This window comes from Aquarana catesbeiana, linkage group LG06 (assembly GCF_042186555.1).
Source record: "Aquarana catesbeiana isolate 2022-GZ linkage group LG06, ASM4218655v1, whole genome shotgun sequence".
In the NCBI taxonomy this organism is placed as follows: domain Eukaryota; kingdom Metazoa; phylum Chordata; class Amphibia; order Anura; family Ranidae; genus Aquarana; species Aquarana catesbeiana.
In genome coordinates, this window is record NC_133329.1 from 340182548 (window position 1) to 340202737 (window position 20190).

A 20190-nucleotide genomic window follows, 5' to 3' on the forward strand; every position below is an offset into this window, starting at 1 on the left:
TTCATCAGTTTAGGCCAATATGTATTCCTCTACATATTTTTGGTAAAAAAAAAAAAATAAATAATATCGCAATTGGCGAATATTGGTTGGTTTGCACAAAAGTTATAGCGTCTACAAAATAGGGGATATATTTATGGCATTTTTATTATTACATTTTTTTTTTAACTAGTAATGGTGGTGATCAGCGATTTTTAGCAGGACTGCGACATTGCGGGCAGACAGATCGGACACTTTTGACACTTTTTTGGGACCAGTGACATTTATACAGCGATCAGTGCTAAAAATAGTTACCGATTACTGTACAATTGACACTGGCAGGGAAGAGGTTAATAGGGGCCGATCAAGGGGTTAAGCGTTCCCTAGGGAGGTGGGGTGAGTGTACTGACAGGGAGTAGAGAGAGATCGCTGTTCCTGATCACTAGGAACAACAGATCTCTCTCCTCCCCTGTCAGAATGGGGATCTGTTTGTTTACACTGACAGATCCCCATTCCTGCTCTCTGTGGAGTGAATGCTGGTGGACGTCGGACATCACGGCCGCGCGCATCAGCTCCGGCGCCTCCTATTACTCTTAAAGCGGACGATTTGCGCAGCTGTGCCAACTTGCAGCAGTATAATGGCTGTGGCAGGTCGGCAAGTGGTTAAACTACACGACTCTACCGTTTTTTCACAAGAGTGTTAGATCCACATCTCTCATGTATGACCAGAGTTGAAGTATTAGTCACTGTGAGAAAGATTGAGAAAGGTAAAATTTAGAGATTGTTTTGGAGGAGCGCCTGACTTCCCAGACCTGCCTAACTTTAGTCCCCCAAGATCCTCATGTACAAACCACATGGCCAATGCTTCAGGATTGGCTATATGATTGGGTACCAGATGGATTCAAAAGAACCTTTATTACAGAAATGGAACTGGTTGGAGCATATTTTACAATACCAAGATGGCTACATCTTAAAATAAGCAGGTATTCAAATTTAGAGATAGGTCTGCTTTAACATCAGACTAAAATGTTAATACAATTAACTTGGTAAGAAAAAGGTTTACATAGCCATCATAACTGGCACTGTCCCCAACATTGTGTTTTAATTACAATAAATGTATCCACTGTTTTTCTGTTTGCTTTGTGTCTTACATCTGTCAGCAAATTATACTTTGTTCTGGCATAGTTGAAAATGAACACCACTGGTACTCTCATCTACAAACACTACAATGTTGCTTGACCTTACAAGTCTTAGTATGCTAAAGCTAGTTGAGTTGATAAGGTGAACAGCAATAAGCAGTAACCCTAAAGTATCTAATCAACTCTCACTGTTAAAGCTAGTCACGCAATTGTGCTTGGCTTTCTCCACTGGGGTGCTGGGGGGTCCCCGGCCGGAATTGAGTGGTGGGAGTTCCAGAGAACATCAGGTCCAGGAGTAACAGCTATACACATGTGATTGGTAACTATGCCATAAAGTGATTTTACCCCTATAGCTATTACTTACACTTTTGTCTAGATATATTGATGTATTTTTTATGCATGCAATTTTCTCTACAGCACATACGATATCTCTGAAGACCCGATGGGGTCGAAAACGCATCAAGATCTATCCAAGCGCTTGAACATTTTGTACAACGTGTTTAGTTTTCCATGTGTGGTTACACTATTTTTACATCTTCTGTACCACAGCTCATATTTTTACTTTACGGTCTATTTTGATATTTTGTCTCAATAAAGTTGTATATTTTCATAATGTGATATCATTTGTTCATCGTTTTGCTGCCTAGAAAACCCCTCCCATTTGGGGGATCATCTCCTTTTTCTCGGATCACATTCGGGGTGTGCAGCATTCTTTTCTTTTCCCAAGTGTTTCCCTGTTTCTAAAAGCACTTTTTCTCCTGCATCAAACGTTAAAGATAATACCAGGTCCAGACAAGTCTAAAAGCACTCTTTTCCTCCTGAAGGAAGCAAATACTTGTATCTTTGTCTCCCCAGATGATACAAAATCAGAGACAATTCATAGTGCTTCCTATAACACCATAATTTATTACAACTTATATTAAAAGCACTCACATTGTATAAAACCAGTATGGGCTTCAATACAAAAGCATTGCCGTGTAGTTTGTATGTGGCTGCTCACAGCTCCCATCACCAATACACCACTTTGACTCTCACTGCCCCTTTGCATGGAATCCGTCAAACAGAGACCACACCAGTGGCATCACCCTATCTGTTATGTTGTGGACTTTGTCGCAACACAGCAATGCTTTTGTATTAAAGAGCGTGCTTGTTTTAACAAGTGCTTTTAATATAAGTTGTAATAAATGATGATGATGATGATGATATGGGAAGCACTATGAGTTCTGATTTGTATTATCTGGGGAGGCAAAGCCACAAGTGTTTGCTACCTCCAGAAAGAAAAAAGCGCTTCTAGACTCGGCTGGACCCGGTATACTCATTAACCCTTGATGGGGAAAAAAGCACTGTTAAAGCAGTTGTAAACCGCTGGGTGCTTTTTTTTTTTTTCCTGACCTGCAATGTAAATCCACAATGTGCTAGTACTAGCACATTATGTGAAACTTACCTGAAAACGAAGCCTTCCAGCGATGCGCTGTCATCGCTGGAGGCCACTTCCATCTTCATTCGTCTTCCTTTGGGGTCTGCGGACTCTGCCTGTGTGACTGGCCGGAGCCGCAATGATGTCACTTCCACGCATGCACGAGGGAGCCACCGGCTGCACATATAGTAAATATCCCCTAAACGGTGCAGGTTTAGGAGATATTTACAATAACTATAGGTAAGCCTAACTATAGGCTTACCTATAGGTACAGGTCAAAGATTGAGTTTTTCAACCACTTTAAGTACCTATAAGCAACTAGGTCTCATATAACCAGGTAAGAGCACAAGTGACGTTTCTGTTGAGAGTGGCGTTAACATCTTGGAGTATCTTCAGTTTTTGGTGGAATTGCATAAATGGAAGCCCCACTTGAGAAGCACTCTGTCATTTGAATATTATGTGTTGAATGTGACACCTACGTGGCATGTTTATAACGTGTTCTGTTTTTGGTGGAGTAATTAAGAATGTTTTCAATTTTGGCTGGAACAACTGAGAATCACCATTGAACTTTTGGATATTCACAAGGATCTCAACGTGTTTCGAATGTGACAGTTATATGGGATGCATAGAACATTTATAATGCTTTTAGTTTTGAGTGGAGCCGCATGGACTGAAGACCCATTTGAGAAGTACCTTGCCATTTGGTTATTATGAGTTTTGAAAGTGACACTGTATATGGGATGTTTGTAATATCTTCAGTTTTGGGCGGAGTGACTAAGAATCTTTTAAATTTTGGGTGGAACAACTGAAACTCATAATTGAAATGCTAGACATTGAGTGTGGACACTCTGATTATTTATATTGATATTTATATGTACAGTCTTTTTTACACACTGTTAGTGGGATGTATTAGCACTATAGCACTGCACTATATGGTGTGGTGTTCCTTTTAAAAAAAAAAACTCTAGTAATTATTATTATAGGCCAAGAACCTCCTATAGCACACAGGACACGTTCTAGGGCACGACTTCGAGAGCGACAACAGAATGCCAGATCCTCTCACAGAAGTCACTCTGCGAGAGACCCGTCACCGCACAGACCAACAGCCAGCGAGGAGCAGCCGATCTGCAGCATTTACTTAGGGGACATGAGAGAGGAAACTACAATGCTGCCGTGCGCCCATCAGTTCCACACTGGATGCATCAGACGATGGATGGAGCAGAGCTCTACTCTGTCCCCTTTGCCGGGCCATTTCTCCTCAGCCCAATCATCGGAGGATCTATTAATGGGAGTTACCTTACCTAAGCCTTGTAGAATTTATGGCCCTTCCGTTTTCCTTTGAGATAGATAAAAATGGAATCAAACATCGGGTTCTCTATGTTTAACTGACATATCCTGTTTTTTTTTCCAAACAAGCTGGAGAGTGTCTGCTGAGACAGCAAAGAACAGGGTGACAACCCTACCACTGTGCCACTCTGCTCCCAGGAATTCCACTTCACCTACCTCAAAAGTCTGACAGAGGAAAGATCTTTCTCCATTTATCTTTTTGTAAATGAATATTTAACCTATTTACTCTTTAAAAAGTTAAAGCAAAACCAAAAAATGTACTAGTGTTGTAGATTATAGCGCAGTGTTGCATGGAGTAGTGTCATGTAGAGTACTGTAGTGTATAGTACAGTAGAGTGGTGATGTGTAGCGTACAGTACTGTAAGTGTCTAGTAGAGTAGTGTATTGTTGTGCAGTGCAGTATAGTGTAGTGTAGTTTAGTGCAGTGTATTGTAGAGAAGTGCTATATAATGGAGTGCAGAGAAGTGTAAAGTAGAGCAGTGTACAATAGTTTAGTGTAGTAGTGTAGTGTAGTAGTGTAGTGTAGTATTGTGCAGAGTAGTGTTGTATAGAGTAGTGTCATGTAGAGTGGTGTAGTTTAGTGTAGAATAGTGTAATGTGTTATATAAAGTAATTTTGTTTAGTGGTGTCATGTACAGAAGCGTAGTGTAGTGTAGTGTAGTGCAGAGTAGTGTAGCATAGTGTAAAGTAGAGTAGTGTAGTGTCGTGTCATGTGCTGTAGTAATGTGTAGCGTTGTGTAGTGTAAAGTAGATTACTGTAGTGTAGTGATGTGTAGAGTACTGTAGGTAGAGTAGTACAGTGTATATGTAGCATAGTGTAGGTGCTATGTAACGCAGCCTCACTGTACTCCATCAAACGCAGCCTCAGTCTGACTGGGAACTTGTTGGAAAACCCCACAGTGCTGACTGAGTCTTACTTACCCTACAGGCAGCTCCGCTCAGGCCGTGCATTCCACGGAGCTGCCGACGTCACTTCTGGTTCAACACTAACATATGGAAACCGGAAGACAGGCCGCCACTGCTTTGACACAGTAGACCTGCTTAGACATGCATTGCAATGTATGTGTACCAAAAATCCCTGCTGGATTCACATACGATTATCGCTAGCAGCTGCTATAGCCACTAGCAACAATCACTGTCTTCTCCCGGAAGGGACAGCTTCCCCCCCACAGAGCAGACAATTGCTCTGCAGGAGGGATTCCCCTGTCAGCGCTGTCTATGCTGAATCATGCAAATTCATTTCCTGCAACCCGGTGGCTGCAGGAAAGAATCCATCTACGGCCAGTAGAGATGGGCTCAGGCGTGTTCGAAATCCCACATGGCCAATCCCACCAGAAAGCAGACACTGCACAGCGGTAATCACAGGCAGTGAGACATTTCCTGATCTGTGCAGCTGTGGACTGGGAAAAGTCTCACTGCCTGTGATTAGCGCTGTGCAGCGTCGGCTTCCTGGCGGGATTCGAACATGCCCGAGCCCGTCTCTAATGGCCAGCCTAACACTCCTCTGCTTACAGACTAACAATGCTGCTGTTCAAAGATGCCTCTTGTGCTCCAGTATCCAGAGTGGAGATACTGTAACACAGGAGGTGTGTATCTGGCCAAATAACCATGTGAAAAAAGAGGGGAAAATAGCAAAATAACAAAAGAAAACTAATGCAGCCACTACATGTAATGATTGGTAAGCTGCAATATATAACATTTTTGGTTTTAAGATAACTTTAAGGCTACTTTTACACTGTAGCACTGCTGTGTTAGCGGCAAAGCGCCTCTCGTTTTAGCAGGGCTTTACTGTAGTTTTAACAGCGCTTTTTGGCCGCTTTTAACCCCCCCCTAGCAACCGAAGAAAGGGTTAAACACTCCCGTGTTGTGGCGCGTCCGAAGCGCTGCCCATGCATTCCAATGGGCGGGGGCAGTTTAGGAGCGCATTTTTCAGGTGCTATTTCTATTGCTAAAATGCCCAAAAACCGCCTTCAGTGTGAAAGGGGTCTAAACATGCATTGCAATATATGTGAACAAAAAATCCCTGCTAGATATATCACACACACACACACACACACCCACCCACCACATTAACCACTTGCCGACCTGCTCACGCAGATATCCTGCGGCAGGTCGGCTCTCCTGCGTGTAAAAGCAGGATAGTGGGCGCGCACCCACAGCGAGGAGAAGCAGAACGGGGAACTGCCTATGCAAACAAGGCATTTCCCTGTTCTGCCTAGTGACATGACAGGGATCTACTGCTCCCAGTGATCGGGAACAGTAATCTGTCATGTTTCAGTAAGCACCCCTCCCCCCAAGTTGGAACACGCTGAGGGAACACACTTAACCCCTTGATCACCCCCCAGTGTTAACCCCTTCCCTGCCAGTGTCATTTTTACATTGATCATTGCATTTTTTTTTTATCAATGTAATAATGTCACTGGTCCCGAAAAAGTGTCATTTGGGGTCAGATTTGTCCACCCGAAATGTTGCAGTCCCGCTAAAAATCGCAGATCGCTGCCATTAACAGTAAAGACAATAAATAAAAAAAAGTCCCTAAATCTATCCCGTAGTTGGTAGACGCGATAACTTTTGCGCAAACCAATCCATATACGCCCATTGCGATTTTTTTTTACCAAAATAATGTAGAAGAATAGATATAAATAGGCCTAAACTGATGAAGAAATTTGTTTTTTTTTAATATTTTTTTGGGGGATATGTATTATAGCAGAAAGAAAACAAAATTGACGCTCTTTTTGTTTAGAGCGCAAATAAAATTAAAAAAACAAAAAAAAAAACGGCAGAGGTGATCAATACCACCAAAAGAAAGCTTTGTGGGGGGGGGGGGGGGGGGGAAAAGGACGTCAATTTTGTTTGGGTACAACGTTGCACGACCGCGCAATTGTCAGTTAAGGCGACGCAGTGCTGTAGCGCAAAAAAAAAACTCTGGTCAATTAAGGGGGCAAATCCTTCCGGTGCTGAAGTGGTTAAAAAGTACATAGCTCGTCAAATCCAAATCTGCGTAGCGTCCCCGTCCTGTCGATGACAGAAAGACACGGCCGCTGTAGGTCCTCACAGGGTTGGAGGAGAAGTCCTGGGACCCCTGTGGGTATAGGGTGGAAATGTCAGCTTGGGGGTGAAATGCCTATACATCTCCTCCAGCAGCCATGGTTTTCTATCATAGGCGGGACAGGGACACTATGCAGATTTGGATTTAATGAGATTTGTACTTTAATGTGAGTTGTTATAACATTTTTAATAAACTGCCCATCACTGCACAAGATGGTGCTTCCCTTTCTATACTGGGTTCACACACACAGGAGCGGTGGGGGACAGCGCATGCGATTCTTTGCAGTGTGATCTGAGCCCATTCATTTTGTATGAGCTCAAATTGACCAGAAAGGTATCGGTTTCGGGAGCATTTGCACAAGTACTCGTGCAAATACTCGGTATTGGCACTGATACCAATAATCGATGCAACTCTAGTTATTAGATTTGTGCACATACAGAGATGCTGATATAAGCTTTCAGTTCAGGACCAGATCATGCTTGAGGCAGTATTGTGGTTGCTTAAAATGAAACCAAAGCAGAGGGTTGATATTACCAAACACTGATAACACAGGCTAATAAAGTACTTACAAGGATGTGATCATCCAAGGAGCAGATGTGATAGATTCCTTTTTGTGTTTTCTTGTTGGGTGTAATTATATAATGCCAGGGATAGCCACCCACTTGGAAAGCATTTTCTAGGCAAGGTACTTCAAAGAGAATTGGAGGTCTTTCTACAGAAAATAAAAATGAAAATCAAGCTTCATTTCAGGACGTGACGTAAGAGAACAATGATGTGCAGTAACCCATAGCAGCCAGATTTCAGCTTCAGTCAGACAGTCAGTACAAGGGTGAGCTTTAGTTAAGGGTAATATTGCAAGAAGGAAGTGGAAAATACAGGTTTTGTATGATGACAACTACATTAACCACTATATTGGGGAAATTCAAATTTTTACACATACGAAAAAAACTTTTTTTTTTGCTAGAACATACAGTTGTGCTCATAAGTTCACATACCCTGGCAGAATTTATGATGTCTTGGCCATTTTTCAGAAAATATAAATGATAACACAAAAACATTTCTTTCACTAATGGTTAATAAATGGCTTCAGCAAAACACTATCAATCAACTGTGTTTACTCTTTTTAAATGATAATCACAACAGAAACTACCCAAATGACCCTGATCAAAAGTTTATATACCCTGGTGATTTTGGCCTGATAACATGCACACAAGTTGACACAAAGGGGATTGAATGGCTATTAAAAAGGTAACCATCCTCACCTGTGATCTGTTTGCTTGTAGTGTGTGTGTGTGTGTGTGTGTGTGTGTGTGTGTGTGTGTGTATAAAAGGTCAATGAGTTTCTGGACTCCTGACAGACCCTTGCATCTTTCATCCAGTGCTGCACTGATGTTTCTGGATTCTGAGTCACGGGGAAAGCAAAAGAATTGTCAAAGGATCTGCGGGAAAAGGTAGAACTGTATAAAACAGGAAAGGGATATAAAAAGATATCCAGGGAATCGAGAATTCCAATCAGCAGTGTTCAAACTCTAATCACGAAATGGAAAATGAGGGGTTCTATTGAAATCAAACTACGGTCAGGTAGACCAACTAAAATTTCAGCCACAACTGCCAGGAAAATTGTTCAGGATGCAAAGAAATACCCACAAATAACTTCAGGTGAGATACAGGACTCTCTGAAAACATGTGGTGTGGCGGTTTCAAGTGCACAATGAGGAGGCACTTGAAGAATGATGGGCTGCATGGTCGAGTCGCCAGAAGAAAGCCATTACTATGCAAATGCCACAAAGCATCCCGCTTACAATACGCCAAACAGCACAGAGACAAGCCTCAAACCTTCTGGCACAAAGTCATTTGGAGTGATGAGACCAAATTTGAGCTTTTTGGCCACAACCATAAAAACTACATTTGGACGTACTTGGACATTCCAACATGCCAATGATCCAAAACACAAGGCCAAGTCATTGGCTACAGCAGAATAAAGTGAAGGTTCTGGAGTGGCCATCTCAGTCTCCTGACCTCCAATATCATTGAGCCACTCTGGGGAGATCTCAAACGTGCAGTTCATGCAAGACAGCCCAAGAATTTACAGGAACTGGAGGCTTTTTGCCAAGAGGAATGGGCAGCTTTACCATCTGAGAAGATAAAGAGCCCCATCCACAAATACCACAAAAGACTTCAAGCTGTCATTGATGTTAAAGGGAGCAATACACTGTATTAAGAACTGGGGTATGTTAACTTTTGATCGGGGTCATTTGGGTAGTATCGTGGCGATTACGATTTAAAAGAGTAAACACAATTGATTGATAATAAATTATTAAATGGGGTTAAGTAAAAGGATATAAAAACATGTCAAGCCATAAAATTACTTGTACCTATGAAATAACTATGGTACCCCCTAGAATTATTGCTCACTGATATTCATGACTATACACCTCATGTGTGGTGCAATTTGTGTTTACATACACATGTATGCCCTAAGCTGTTTGTTTGCATTAGGAGTGTGTTTACAATTTTTTTTTTATCATTTATTAAAACGTTATTGCTATCTCAATATCTGAATGACAGCTCTAGACCCAGAAGCGACATAATGCACATTTGCTTCCTGGTTCATTCGACGCAGGGGGAATTTGGGAAAGGATGTTCCGCACCTTTAGAGCCCCATAAAAGTGATCAGGTGGCTCAACAGCTACCCAGATCACTTTTACCTGAATCTATGGAGAATGCAACCCTTTCAGACCACATATTCGTGCATTCTTTCTCTATATAGTCTATTTATTGTTTGTTTGTGACAAACAAATTGGGGATTTGCAATCCTTTTTGACCGATTTGAATTTAAAGACTAACAATTTGTCATTCACAGGATCAATGAGAACAAGTGAAAGTTTTTTGGACGTGCTATTGGTTTCCACTGGGGATCGTGTTATTACACACCTCTATAAAGAAATCCCTGGCTGGCAAATGCCTTCTTATGGCACAGTCCAATCATCCCACACACACACACTATTAAGGGGATCCCGGTGGGACAATTCATTCACCTACATTGCATATGCAGTGAGGATACAGATTTTGAGGAGGCAGGAGCATTGTACAATAGGTTTGAACAATGGGGTTGCCCTGTTTGGATGTTAGAGCGTGCATTGAGCATCGCTAAAAATAAGAACAGGGAGGATCTTCTCTCTAAACAAAAACGGCCCCAAAATAGATATAATGACAAACCCACTGTAGTTACACCATTTAGCCAGGAATTCTATCAGATTAGAGAAATGGTTAATAAGTATTTGCCCCTCTTGTTTGAGGTTGAGTCTTTGATGAAGATTCTAAGTGGGGGGATAAACGTTATCCCTAGGAAGGCACGGTCCCTAGGAACCTCCCTTTCTCCTAGCTGTTTTTCGTTCCACGCCTAAAAACAAATCAACCAACCACATGGTTACACTTTAAAGGCAACGTCAGGTGTGGGACCAGGGATTGTCCTGGCTGTCCGCATATTTCTGGAGGTCAGCAGGTGACGTCCAGCAGTAATGGCAGGATCTTTCATTTAAAACATTTTTTTAATTGCAATACCACGTATGTCATTACTTGCAAATCATGCAATATCCAATATGTGGGACGCACCACTCGCAGACTACGCGATCACATCCGTGAACACCTAAGCGACATTTGAACAGAAAAATCCACTAATGTAGCGAGGCATTTTAACAACCACCATGGTGGTAATGCTGGTCTGGTGCAAGTACAAATAGTAGAAAGGGTTAAACTCTCAGCCAGAGGGGGAGATTTATTTAGGAGGGATGTTTACTGGATTTTTTATTTGAGTACCCATAAATTATGAATGGGATGTTTCCCATTATTTGAGTAATTCTAATGTGCTTCGTATATATTTTTTGTCCTTCTTATTAAACTCCTGCTCTCGGTCTTTTTTGATGTAAACATTTTTTTGATGTGATTTTTTGAACAATTGCCTGGCTTTCTTGATTTTTCTCGGCTAGTATCTATCTTTATGGGCTCAGTTATATACATGCATACATATTTGTTTTACATGGAACATATATACTTTTCTTTGTTTGAGGACTATTCCATTCTCGTTTTTTTGTAAATGTGTGGGCGGTTTAGATTTTAATGGTGTCAGTATAGTGTTGTTTTCATGCAACCTTTTATTTACTTTTGTGCCTCCAATTACAAATATAAATATAATTATATACATATGCTTATATGCATTTTCTTTTTGGATTTTTCTATATTACTGTATTAGGCTACTGGCAAATTCTGGTCCATGAGGCGATTTTTTCATGTATACATATGTTATATATCCTTACACATGAGTTTCCTTCTACCATGATTCCATCACTCTCTTTGGTGTTATGTGTTTGTTTTTTGAACGTATACATTCTTATATGTATACCGTTTTAACCCCTTTATACATGTTTTTGAATGTTTATACTATTTTACATAGGTATGTGATTAATTATTTCCTGTGACATTTTGACATTTGTATTATATATGTATACATGATTTGTCCAGGTGTGCATGTCTCCTTTGATGGATCGTGCTATTTGCACATGGTGTGTTGAACATTTCTTTTTTGACAGGTGATTGATTGATTGGTTCCAGCCACACACTTTGGTCTATAAAGGAGCATGCACACCCACTGTTAGTCAGCATTAGGGCTGCAACTAACAATTATTTTCATAATCGATTAGTTGGCAGATTATTGTTTCGATTAATTGATTAATCAGTCAATAACTTTAAAGCGTGGTGTATAATTTAGTTACTATGTAAAGTTTAAAAAAAAAGGCAATTTATTCTTAAATATCTCTATATGCAGTGGTAAATATCATCAGACTGTAGTAGTGTAGCTTCCAGGTTCTCTATAAATCACATTGCACCAGTCATTAAATAGGCCTCATGGTGGTATTTTAATTTCTTCTAAATGCACCAGCAGTTCAGGTTCCATATGCAAAATACCGTATACAAATACCTGTCAAGGTGATGTTACAAGGAACGCCAAATGGAAAGTCTCCAACAGTCCCAGCTTCACCTTTCCAAGTGCATGTCTCCCCCAAGACACACATCTGCTGCATATTCTGAAAGTGATAAATGAAACAGTTACAATGTATTCAACCAGACTATAAAAGGTTGGGATTACTTTATAGGGTACCAGAAATCTGTACATTGCATAAACCCACAGCAACCAGCTTTGATTGTTCAGACTTGGGAAAAAATAAATCTGACTGCAATCTTTACAGCATACAGTTGTGCTCATAAGTTTACATACCCTGGCAAAATTTATGATTTCTTGGCCATTTTTCAGAGAATATGAATGATAACACAAACTTTTTTCACTCATGGTTAGTGTATGGCTGAAGCCATTATCAATCAACTGTGTTTACTCTTTTTAAATCATAAATCACAACAGAAACTACCCAAATGACCCTGATCAAAAGTTTACATACCCCAGGTCTTAATACCATGTATTGCCCCCTTTAACATCAATGACAGCTTGAAGTCTTTTGTGGTATTTGTGGATGGGGCTCTTTATCTTCTCAGATGGTAAAGCTGCCCATTCCTCTTAGCAAAAAGCCTCCAGTTCCTGTAAATTATTGGCTGTCTTGCATGAACTGCACATTTGAGATCTCCCCAGAGTGGCCCAATGATATTGAGGTCAGGGAGACAGATGGCCACCCCAGAACCTTCACTTTATTCTGCTGTAGCCAATGACAGGTCGACTTGGCCTTGCGTATTGGATCATTGTCATGTTGGAATGTCCAAATACATCCCACGCGCAGCTTCCTGGCTGGTGAATGCAAATGTTCCTCCAGTATTTTTTGATAACATACTGCATTCATCTTGCCAACAATTTTAACCAAATTTCCTGTGCCTTTTTAGCTCACACTTTCCCAAAACATCAGCGATCCACCTCCGTACCTTTCATCATAGGCCTTGTTGATTCCTCTCCAAATATAGCGTTTATGGTTGTGGCCAAAAAGTCCAATTTTGGTCTCATCACTCCAAATGACTTTGTGCCAGCAGTTTGAGGCTTGTCTCCGTGCGGTTTGGCGTATTGTAGGCAGGATACTTTGTGGCATTTGTATAGCAATGGCTTTCTTCTGGCGACTTGACCATGAAGCCCATCTTTCTTCAAGTGTCCTTATTGTGCATCTTAAAAACAGTCACACCACATGTTTTCAGAGTCCTGTATTTCACCTGAAGTTATTTGTGGGTTTTTCTTTGCATCCCGATCAATTTTCCTGGCAGTTGTGGCTGAAATTTTAGTTGGTCTACCTGACCGTGGCTTGGTTTCAACAGAACCCCTCATTTTCCACTTCTTGATTAGAGTTTGATTACTACTGATTGCCATTGTCAATTACTTGGATATCTTTTTAGATCCCTTTACTGTTCTATACAGTTCAACTACCTTTTCCCGCAGATCCTTTGACAATTCTTTTGCTTTTCCCATGACTCAGAATCCAGAAACGTTAGTGCAGCTCCGATGAAAGATGAAAGGGTCTGTCAGGAGTCCAGAAACTCATTGACCTTTTATACACACACAGGTGAGGATGGTTACCTTTAATAGCCATTCAAACCTCTTTGCGTCAATTTGTGTGCATGTTATCAGGCCAAAATCACCAGGGTATGTAAACTTTTTATCAGGGTCATTTGGGTAGTTTCTGTTGTGATTATGATTTAAAAAGAGTAAACACAGTTGATTGATAATAAAAGGCTTCAGCCAAACACTAACCATGAGTGAAAGAAAAGTTTTTGTGTTATCATTCATATTTTCTGAAAAATGGCCAAGAAATCATAAATTCTGCCAGGGTATGTAAACTTATCAGCACCACTGTATTTGCCCATTATACTGCTATACCAAATGTGAATGTTCATCTGTATTGTAGACAAACTAGCAATCATACAACACAGTCTGCTCCACCATCAGGCTCTCCCTACATCCACACAAACCCACCATATAAAATATGTGCTCCTGCTGGGAGAAGATTTATATTCTGCACCATAGGAAGTTCTGGAGCCCATAAAAAATTCCAAATGCACATTACCATTAATTGTGCAAATCTGTTACCTTGCTGTCCGCATGGCTACCTGAGGGAATGCAACACTAATACACGTGCAAGACATCTTTTTTGGGGAACAAATCCTCTTTAATTCAAAACATATTGCACGTTTAGTGAGCTTAATGCAATATTCAAGTGTACCTGTGCCCAGACTATGAACATTAAATATATACCGTATATAAAAATACTAAGAAAGCTTGCTGCCAATGCTATATACAGTAGCTCACAAAAGTGAGTACACCCCTCACATGTTTGTAAATATTTGATTATATACTTTCAGGTGACAACACTGAAGAAATGACATTTTGCTACAATGTAAAGTAGTGAGTGTACAGCTTGTATAACAGTGTAAATTTGCTGTCCCCTCAAAATAACTCAACACACAGCCATTAATGTCTAAACTGCTGGCAACAAAAGTGAGTACACCCCTAAGTGAAAATGTCCAGATTGGGCCCAAAGTGTCAATATTTTATGTGTGTCCACCATTATTTTCCACTACTGCCTTAACCCTCTTGGGCATGGAGTTCACCAGAGCTTCACAGGTTGCTACTGGAGTCCTCTTCCACTCCTCCATGACAAATTACGGAGCTGGTGGATGTTAGAGACCTTGCGTGCCTCCGCCTTTCGCTTGAGGATGCCCCACAGATGCTCAATAGGGTTTAGGTCTGGAGACATTCCTTGCCAGTCCATCACCTTTACCCTCAGCTTCTTTAGCAAGGCAGTGGTCGTCTTGGAGGTATGTTCGGGGTCATTATGTTGGAATACTGCCCTGCGGGAGGGGGATCATGCTCTGCTTCAGTACGTCACAGTACATATTGTTCCCTCATACTGTAGCTCCCCAGTGCTGGCAGCACTCATGCAGCCCCACACCATGACACTCTCACCCCCATGCTTGACTGTAGGCAAGTGTCAGGGCTGGGCTCAGCCCTCCCTTCTCAGTGCTCAGCTGTCGGTTAATTGCCAGCACTCATCATTCCTCAGTGCCTCACCTGGTGATCATTTCCTGCACGTCAGCCAGCTCCTTCTGGCTATTTAAACTGCCTGGTTCATATCTCCCATGCCTTCGCCTTGGTAAACATATCTGAAGATTCTCTGCTGTGCTCCTATTAAAGACTTGCCTGGCTGATATCCCTTCTGGTTCCTGATCCTGTTTGCTGTTTCCGTCTACGCTGATCTATGGTTTCCTGATTTACTGGCTTGCACTGACTACCGGCTTTGATTACCGAATCCTGGCTATGTTTTGCTCTACTAGTGGGAAAAAAAGGACATCAATTTTGTTTGGGTACAGCGTCGCACGACCACGCAATTGTTAGCTAAAGCGATGCAGTGCTGTATCACAAAAAAGGGCTTGGTCAGGAAGTGGGTAAATCCTCCCGGGGCTGAAGTGGTTAAGGACGCAGCGACCAACTTCACAGCCCCCTCCTTAGCAACCAGCTTTATACAGTGTTTGATGTTCAGTTCAGTCACTTTTTGTTTTGTAAATAAACAGATATAAAGCGGATGAGAACAGATGAAAAACTGATGAATGCTTGATCCCCTTTGACTTGACTGAACTGAGGAAATGAACGGTCCATATGTGTGAAAAGGGCCTTAGAGCTCAGGGCCCCCACCCTCCTGAGGGAGGTCAGTATGTCTGAGAGGAACCACGTGAGATGCTGCCATGCATCAAGGTCAGGTTGGGACAGAGGAAGGTCCAAGCCTGAGAAGAAGTCCATGTGAGCCGGCACAGCCAGGAGGCTGTAGAGCAGGGGTCCTCAAACTTTTTAAACAGGGGGCCAGTTTACTGTCCCTCAGACTGTTGGGGGGCCAGACTCCTCGCCATCACAGAGCCCTCCATCAGTCCCCCCCCCCCCCCCCCCATCACAGACTCCTCTCTATCACAAAGCCCCCATCACAGATTCCTCTCCATCACAGATCCCCCCATATCACAGAGCCCTCCATCCCAGAACCCCCCCTCTTGCAGAGCTCCCTCCTGAAAGACTAAAATGTTAACATTCCATTTAGAAGTGATTAAAAATGAGTGGGTGCCATCAGTGCTTGCATTTGCCTGCTGCTGCCTTAGGCCATCAATAACTATGTGAAAACCGTATGATGGTCTCTTGCTACTTAAAAGAAAAATAAAATCAAACATACAGTACCCAGAAATCTGGCATCAATTGTTTCAGTAAGTCATTTCAGCAACATATGGCAGCTGTACCTTGTTTTTCTAGGAAACTCACAGCTATGGAATGTCTGTTGTAATCATTGCTACAAAAAGCTTTAAAGTTACAGGACAACACTGCTCTACATTAGTTTAATTGTAGCCAAAATTATAAATTAAACACAAAGAATAATGTCATTAAAACTTTACATTATAAAGAGCTCTGTATTATATTTCACACCTCAAAATGAAAAAAACAGGAGAGCTTTTAATAGTGCCTAAGCAGTACCCCAAGATATTGAAATTTTCCTGAAAAATAGCAGTGCACATCCTGTGCCGAGACACTCAGGTGCAATCAGCCTCAGACTTGGTTCACACTGCCACAACTTGGGATCCGACACGTGAGACCCCAAGTCGCGTAATGTGAAATCCCATGTTAGTCAATGAGAGCTGTCTTAACCACTTAAAGACCGGGGCCTCTTTCTCAGACTCCATGTTTACAAGTTAAAAACAAATTTTTTGGCTAGAAAATGACTCCCCAAACCCCCAAACATAATACATTTTTTTTCTAACACCCTAGAGAATAAAGTGGTGGTCATTGCAATACTTTTTGTCACACCGTATTTCCGCAGCGGTCTTACAAGCGCACTTTTTTTGGAAAAAATTCACTTTTTTTAATTAAAAAAAAAAAAAAAAAAAAAAAGACAACAGTGAAGTTAGCCCAATTTTTTTTATATTGCGAAAGATAATGTTACGCAGTAAATTGATACCCAACATGTCACGCTTCAAAATTGCGCCCGCTCGTGGAATGGCGTCAAATTTTACCCTTAAAAAATCTCCATAGGCGACGTTTAAAAAAAATTCTACAGGTTGCAGGTTTTGAGTTATTATTGCTCTCGCTCCAACGATTACGGCGATACCTCACATGTGTGGTCTGACCACCGTTTTCATATGCGGGCGCTAGCTCGTCGGGATGGGGCGCTTTAAAATTTTTTTTTCTTTCTTATTTTACTTGATTTTATTTATTTTTTCACTGTTTTAAAAAAAAAAAAAAAATAATATTGGGTCACTTTTATTCCTATTACAAGGAATGTAAACATCCCTTGTCATAGAAAAAAGCATGACAGGTCCTCTTAAATATGAGGTCTGGGGTCAAAAAGTCCTCAGATCTCATATTTGGACTTAAATGCAATAAAAAAAAAAAAAAAAAAAAAAAAAAAAAAAAAAAGTTGTCATTTGAAAAAATGGCCCTTTAAGACGTATGGGCGGAAGTGACATTATGACGTCGCTTCCACCCTGCTATGGTATGGAGACAGGTGGGGGCCATCTTCCCCCTCACTCGTCTCCATACCCAGCCACGGGTAGGCCCCTCTCCTGCCGTCGATAACCGTGATCTCGTGGCGAAACCGCCGCAGAGACCCCCATTATCGTAAACAGAACCGCTGGCCGAAAAGATGGATACCTTAGTTGTGGCAGCAGCTGCTGCCGTTACCGAGCTATCCATCTTTAAAGTGCCGACGTATATGTACAGGACCCGGTCGGTAAGTGTTAATTAGCACTACTGAATTTGCTCCAACTCCAATTCACTCCTAGAAAAGTTTCCTGCGCTACTTCAAGGCGACTATTAGACTTGGGTCCATAGACTTTAATGGAAGTCGCCTCCAAGTCAGATCCTCATCTATATTGATGCGATTTGGATCCGACATTACAGGAAGATTACCCAGGCATTCCCTGAAAGTCGCATCAAGTCATACTCAAGTCGCTAGAAAATCATTGGCAAGCCGTTTGGCATAGTTGCGACTTTCAGGTCGCGTCAGTGTGTACCGAGCCTCATAGCTGCATATTTGCAGGGAGAGTTCATCTAAGGCACTGCTGTTGGTTTCCTATCACATCCCTTCCCACGTCAGAATGGCAATATGCCTTGTTTATACTGGCAGATCCCTGTTCTGTGTAGTTTACTGACGATCGGAGGGTGCATACCAGACATGGGGGTAAGTCACACATGTGCAAGTCACAAGCAAGTCTCAAGTCTTAACCTTCAAGTCATAAGCAAGTCCCAAGTTACTGTGGCGAAAAGCAAGCAAGTCAAGTCGAGTCCCTGCTAGAAGTCAAGCAAGTCAAGTCAAGTCATTTATTTTGGTCAAGTCACAAATTAAGTCAAAATACTGATCTACCCCATTTCCATCCTTAAAATTAGTTAAAAGTCAGTTTTCAGGAAAGGTTTTGTTTCATTTTCAACATTAACAAAACTGCTTAGTGCTTTTTTCTTGACACAGCACTGGTGGTGCCAAGTCATTGCAAGTCATTGCAAGTCAAATAGCCCAAGTCAAAGTCAAGTCGCAAGTCATTAGTGGCAAGTCAAAGTCAAGTCGAGTCATTTATTTAATTTTGTCAAGCAAGTCGCAAGTCCTCAAACAGGTGACTCGAGTCCGACTCGAGTCAAGTCATGTGACTCGAGTCCCCCACCTCTGGTGCATACATATATACATACACACACACAATAATTATATATATATATATATATATATATATATATATATATATATATATATATATATATATATATATATATATATATCCTCCGGCACCCTCCGATCGTCAGTAAACTACACAGAACAGGGATCTGCCAATATAAACAAGGCATATTGCCATTCTGACGTGGGAAGGGATGTGATAGGAAACCAACAGCAGTGCCTTAGATGAACTCGTATTTATCGGCGTATAACACGCACTTTTTTCCCCTTAAAATCAGGGGAAAATCGCTGGTGCATGTTATACGCCGATCCCCCGCTGACTGAGTGTGCAGTGAGCGACGGCCGCCGATATACATAGATAGCCGAGTGTACTCGGCTAGCTCCGCTCACAGACACGCCCAGTCCCGCCCTATGATGGACACAGGGACTGGGCGTGACTGTGAGCGGAGCTAGCCGAACCTAGCCGAGGCTATCTGTGTATATGGGCGGCGCTCGGCTCCGCTCACAGTCATGCCCATCCCAGGCAGGACAACGAGAGGAGTCGAAAGCGACCAAGAGCCGCTGAGATACACAGGACCGCCTCTGTGTACTCGGCGGCGCCATTTTCAAACTGCAGTGACGTTGACATGTCACTGCAGTTTAACTGCAGCCTGGGCAAGGCTATAAATGGACACTGACAAGGCTACAAATGGACGCTGTGCAAGGCTGCAGATGGACACTGATAAGGCTGCATTGATGGGCATTTAATGTAAGTTTTTTTCCTTAAAACATTTTTTTCCTTAAAAATTCCCTCCTAAACTTGGGGTGCGCGTTATACGCCGATAAATACCATGTATGTATGTATGTATATATATACACATATATGTATGTATGTATATATATATATGTATATATATATATATATATATATATATGTATATATATATATATATATATATATATATATATATATATATATATATATATATATATATACACATATATACATACATATATACACACACACACATACATATACATACACACACACACACACTATAGGGTGGTCAGCAAGTGGTTAATCTACTTTAAAAGTACATAATGTTTTATTACACACCTGTTCAGCTATTCTCTCAAAGCTGTAGAGGCGGACTAGTCCGGCACTGTGCATTACAATCAGCATCCCATTAGAAATCATGGCATCAGCTACATTCGAGCCAAAGACCTGTGGGGAAAAAAAAAAATCAAACAATAAAACCGTTTATTTCAGTTTATTAAATGCAAAATATTAATAGCTTACAAAGCCATTCACAACTCGGCCCCCAGCTACATCACTAACCTGGTCTCAAGATACCAACCAAATTGTTCTCTTCGTTCTTCCCAAGACCTCCTTGCTTTCTAGCTTCCTCTTCACCACCTCCCATGCTCGCCTTCAAGACTTCCCCTGAGCCTTTCCCATCCGATGGAACTCCCTAGCCCAGTCTGTCCTACTATCTCCTACTCTGTCCACTTTTAGGCGATCCCTGAAAACTTTTCTTTTCAGGGAAGCCTATCCTGCCCCCACCTAACAAATACTTTTATTTTCTCCATCAGCTCAACCCC

At 41.5% G+C, this 20190-nt stretch overlaps 1 protein-coding gene across 2 annotated transcripts in view; it reads right to left on the reverse strand.

The window, feature by feature from the left end:
• Window positions 1-20190, reverse strand: part of DCAF17 (DDB1 and CUL4 associated factor 17) — a 66863-nt gene that overhangs the window by 15356 nt on the left and 31317 nt on the right. For both annotated transcript variants that reach the window (XM_073633917.1, XM_073633916.1), the window contains 3 exons: window positions 19706-19813; window positions 11907-12012; window positions 7498-7640 (listed from right to left, as the gene is read on the reverse strand). In XM_073633917.1, the coding sequence (XP_073490018.1) occupies window positions 7498-7640; window positions 11907-12012; window positions 19706-19813 (357 nt within the window). The remainder of the gene's footprint in view (window positions 1-7497; window positions 7641-11906; window positions 12013-19705; window positions 19814-20190) is intronic.